The sequence below is a fragment of the Anguilla anguilla genome, chromosome 12 (assembly GCF_013347855.1).
Source record: "Anguilla anguilla isolate fAngAng1 chromosome 12, fAngAng1.pri, whole genome shotgun sequence".
NCBI lineage: Eukaryota > Metazoa > Chordata > Actinopteri > Anguilliformes > Anguillidae > Anguilla > Anguilla anguilla.
Window position 1 is genome coordinate 15,956,654 of NC_049212.1, and position 4,466 is coordinate 15,961,119.

Sequence of the window (4,466 nt, forward strand, 5' to 3'; positions counted from 1 at the left end):
TGTCGCGAACACATTTTATAAGAAGAAATACAGGCAGAGGAGCACAGATTCAGCAAATGTGAACAAAGACAGAGATTGCTAGTGCACCATAGATATGACTGAGTATGCTTATTTTATTATACTTTCAGGGTAAAAATCCTGCAGTGTACCTTTAATAAAATATTTATATTAATGGTATATTCCATTTGGCTATATTCTCATGCCGTATGCAGATTTACCTTAATTTAATACAGGACTGCAATTAAATGTGCAGAATGACACGATGCTTCCCTGGGGACATGTTTTTCGCAGGAGCAATACTACAAAGTGGAGAGCCCAGCAGCACTGTGCCAGAGTCTGACCTCTGTCTCCTGACGTGTGTGGTGACTCTGGGTTTCGGGCCAGCTCAGAGGTGCAGGGGTTTCAGTCCGAAGCTGGAAAGGAGCTCCTTGTGTTCCAGGTGGATGGCAGTGCTCTCGTCCTCCCAGTGCAGCCGCGTGTCAGCCAGATGAGCCAGCAGGCTGTCCAGACTGTCCTGTGACACACAGCCCAGGCCCAGTCATCAGCCAGTCTACTGCCTAAAGAACCTAGAATGTTCTCTACAACTGTACAAGCCAAGTTACGGTGTAAATATTACCAATACTTCAGGGGCCTCATGCATCAAATGGTCGAACGCACAGATTTGATCGTAACTGTGTGTACGCCCAAATCCATGCTGATGGTGACATTTATAAACCTAGTTTAAAATTGTTGTGAAAAATGTGTGCACGTCTACGAGACATTAAAATACTCTGTTAAACCACCTGAAGAGCTGCAGTGTGAATAGCTAGCGAAAGTACTATATCTACATTACACACATCCATTTACTGTGCCAGTCTATTATATGCTTTAACCTAGCATGACTTACAAAATACAGTGTAAGAGAAAAACACTCAAAAAACTCTTTCTTTAAATCCTAATACTATAAAAGGTATTTTATTGACTGCAGTCCAAAATTGTTGTCACATAAAAGCAGGACTGTTGCAGAATTTCCCTCGATAACACCACCCTTAAACAATATTGCACATTAAAAATTCCCTCCACTCAAAAACATGTTTTTGTAATGTTATCGCCTCTTGGAAGCATAACTTTCACTCTACAGAACTTGTCACCAGTGTGACTTCTTCACATTCTTCCACTGTAGATGAAGAGCATCTCTGTAATTCCCTGAAATATGAGTTGGAAACGAGCACGCATGGGCCAAAATTTGTGATGTCACAAATATGTTGAATCATGATCCACTATGCAAAGATATGTGAACGTCAAAATGCATGTTTATCATTTATAACATAATATCTCAGTATTGTGAACTAGTATTGCAACAGTAGGTACATACAAAAGTTACTGAGATGATAAAAGCAGACCAGAGGATAGCACTGGAATATTAGGCAGGGCTGGTTTTAACCATTTAAGGTATAAGATGACATATATGTGTTTAGAATGTTCAGTTAAAACATTCTCATGCTGATGTAACAATCACTACTGGTAATAGAAAGCAGGTTCTAGAACACAGACTTCGGTCAAAAAATTGGTGTTCTAGAACTCCTTTGCTTTCAATTAACAGTAGTGATGGTTACATCAGAAATTGGAATGTTCTAGAACACTGACTTTCCAAAAAACCAACTACTCAACAGGTTAAACTTGCTAGATCAAAATTTCCCAGCTTGGTCTGTCAAACTATACAGCAGCGAGCAGATGTCCGTTATGGGAGTTAAGCAGCTTGTTACACACTGATTTATTCACATGGGGTTTGTTGCGCATATGAAGCAGAAGGTTATGCATGCTGTCTAAAATATGGATTCAAGAAAGCAAAATTTATTGAATAATAACAATGCTTCAAATAACCTTCAAAATAAATGCATGTCCTTCCCACTGAATGAAATGTCCTCTGTTTACAACAGAGACATCTCTTACATATTTTTTCAGACACTAGAGTGTGAGTCTAGGATGGTGGGGGAGGGACACAGGGGGCTGCCTCTCCTCAGCCCCTGGCACAGGTTCCTGCACTCCCCCTGGTTTCAGCACCAAGGACAGTGGCAGTCACAACTGTCATACATTGTCCGAGGCTGGTTGGCTTGCATTGCTCAGTGCCTTAATATTTATTGCCTTGGAACTGGAAACCTCCATAAACACGTACGGCTTTTTCTAGGACTGCCCAGCTCGCAAAGCTGGACTGTGTCCTCATTTTCGGTTGCTATTTTTGTCACAAGCTGGTCAAAGGGGAATAAAATGGCTGTGGGCCTATACTTTTTTCTGCTCACACCCAGGAGAGTCACCACCCCCGGCCCCGTGTCACATGGAGAAACTGTTATAAAATGACGGGATGGTTCAAGACTCTAACCCAACACCAAAGCTCTTCTCCTACAGTAGCACTACTACTTCCTAGGACATCAGTGATGTTGATATTGGCTGGTGACTTTTTTTCCTCAAGGGATGTTCTAGGATTTTTTTACTCATTCATGACGGTCCATGGACATCTCACATGGGACAGGGTGAAGTACACAGTACATTTGCAAGGCAAGTTGTAAGTCTTTTATAAGCAACTTAATTTTAAAGAGAGTGATTACTCCGCAGCTCTACAGATGCATGCGTAACCTGTTTCTATTGAGTACATACGCTGCTTAATTATGCAGTCTTGCACGCAGTTTGTTATTAATGTCTGCACAGAATGTGCAGTTCTGCGGACTTGCATGCAGTTTGTTAGTAATGACTATATAGACTGTGCAGTTTTGCAGACCTGCATGCAGTTTGTTAGTAATGACTGCACACACTGTGTAGTTCTACAGACCTGCATGCAGTTTGTCAGTAATGACTGCACACACTGTGCAGTTCTGCAGACCTGCATGCAGTTTGTTAGTAATGACTGCGCACACGGTGCAGTTCTGCAGACCTGCATGCAGTTTGTTAGTAATGACTGTGCACACTGCGTAGTTCTGCAGACCTGCATGTAGTTTGTTAGTAATGACTGCGCACACTGTGCAGCTCTGCAGACCTGCATGCAGTTTGTTAGTAATGACTGTGCACACTGCGTAGTTCTGCAGACTCACATGCAGTTTGTTAGTAATGACTGCGCACACTGTGCAGTTCTGCAGACCTGCATGCAGTTTGTTAGTAATGACTGCGCACACTGTGCAGCTCTGCAGACCTGCATGCAGTTTGTTAGTAATGACTGCACACACTCTGCAGTTCTGCAGACTCACATGCAGGATCTTCTGGTATCCAGCCTCCATGTGACTCAGCTGGCTCTTCAGCTCAGAGATGGAGGTCTCCTTTTCCTGCTCCACCCTTGCACGAGCCTCCTTCTCCATCTTCAGTTCCTCCTGGCACTTACCTACACACACACACACACACACACACACAGAGTGTGTGTTATACTCTCATATCGGTGGGAGGGTCCTGCAGAGGAGGATGTATGATTGGTGCTCACCCAGTCGCTCCCGGAATGTGGTGACCTCTGTCTCCAGCTTCTGAATTTTGACCCCCAGCTCAGTCTTCATCGACTTGTACTGGCGAGTGAGATCTATCAGAGAACACAGGAACAGGGTGTGAGTCCTGGAAACACAGTCTTCCTTCCCACAGCTCTCACATTTTCTCAGGGACACATAGGGAATAGCTGACATTAAAATGTATGTAACAAACCATCAAAGGGCAATTTTTCCTTCATAAATCTAATCCGATTTACTTGCATGACAGACGATTCTCTTTCTTGAAAAAAAGACAAAAAAACTGTATATAGATTAAATAGGCACAACACAGATATGATATAGGGATTTGAGCTTCATAAAACAGTGAATTCAGTGGTAGGATGTGGGTTGGTGACTTGATGCGGATGCAGTGCATTGATGTGGGGCTTTACGGGTGCAGTGGGGTTTTACAGGTTATTGTGCTAACAGTGCACTGGTATGGGTTTGTGGGCACACAGTGATTGGTGTGGGGTAGAGCGGGTCCATGGGGAATTTGTGGGTGTGGATGCACTGAATTGGTATGGGTGAGTGTGCAGGTAAAATATTCAGTTTTAATTCAATTCCAAGAGAGTTTCTGTGAATTAATCCAAATTGGGTAAAGTGTACTCCATCTGAGTAGAATGTATAGATGCAGTGCAGGCTGTTTCCTCCTGGGTCAGACCTGCATTGATGTCCTTCTTTTCTTCTCTCTCCTCACTGAGCTCCTGCTCCAATCCCCTCATCCTGGACTTCAGCTCCTCGCTGCTGGCTTGAGCCTGGCGTGCCACCTCCCTGCGCAACACTGAAAACATGTTCACACACACACACACACATAAGTACACAAACATTTTTATACCACCCACGTGCATTTTAACATCTGCATGCGCATACATACACATGCATACATGCAGAGCTTTTAGGTCCAGCATATGCACACATGCACATTTTAGAACATAAATTAGCACACAAATATGAATACGTATATACACAAATTTTACAATATAT

The 4,466-nt window shown here is 43.1% G+C and overlaps 1 protein-coding gene across 1 annotated transcript; it reads right to left on the bottom strand.

The window, feature by feature from the left end:
* On the bottom strand, positions 1–4,295 carry ccdc153 (coiled-coil domain containing 153). The gene is made up of 4 exons (XM_035384475.1): positions 4,144–4,295; positions 3,446–3,538; positions 3,219–3,349; positions 1–514 (listed from the first exon to the last, which is right to left on the bottom strand). Exons 1-4 carry the CDS (start codon positions 4,271–4,273, stop codon positions 386–388), a joined length of 483 nt encoding a protein of 160 aa, XP_035240366.1. The 5' UTR covers positions 4,274–4,295; the 3' UTR covers positions 1–385.
* Positions 4,296–4,466: the final 171 nt, after the last annotated feature.

Excerpts from the sequence above, each read along its gene's own strand:
- ccdc153 (XM_035384475.1), bottom strand. The coding sequence starts at position 4,273 with ATGTTTTCAGTGTTGCGCAGGGAGGTGGCACGCCAGGCTCAAGCCAGC. Across the intron at positions 3,539-4,143 it reads AAAGAAGGACATCAATGCAG|ATCTCACTCGCCAGTACAAG; the intron begins GTCTGACCCAGG and ends GTTCTCTGATAG. Across the intron at positions 515-3,218 it reads GATACCAGAAGATCCTGCAT|GACAGTCTGGACAGCCTGCT; the intron begins GTGAGTCTGCAG and ends TGTGTGTCACAG.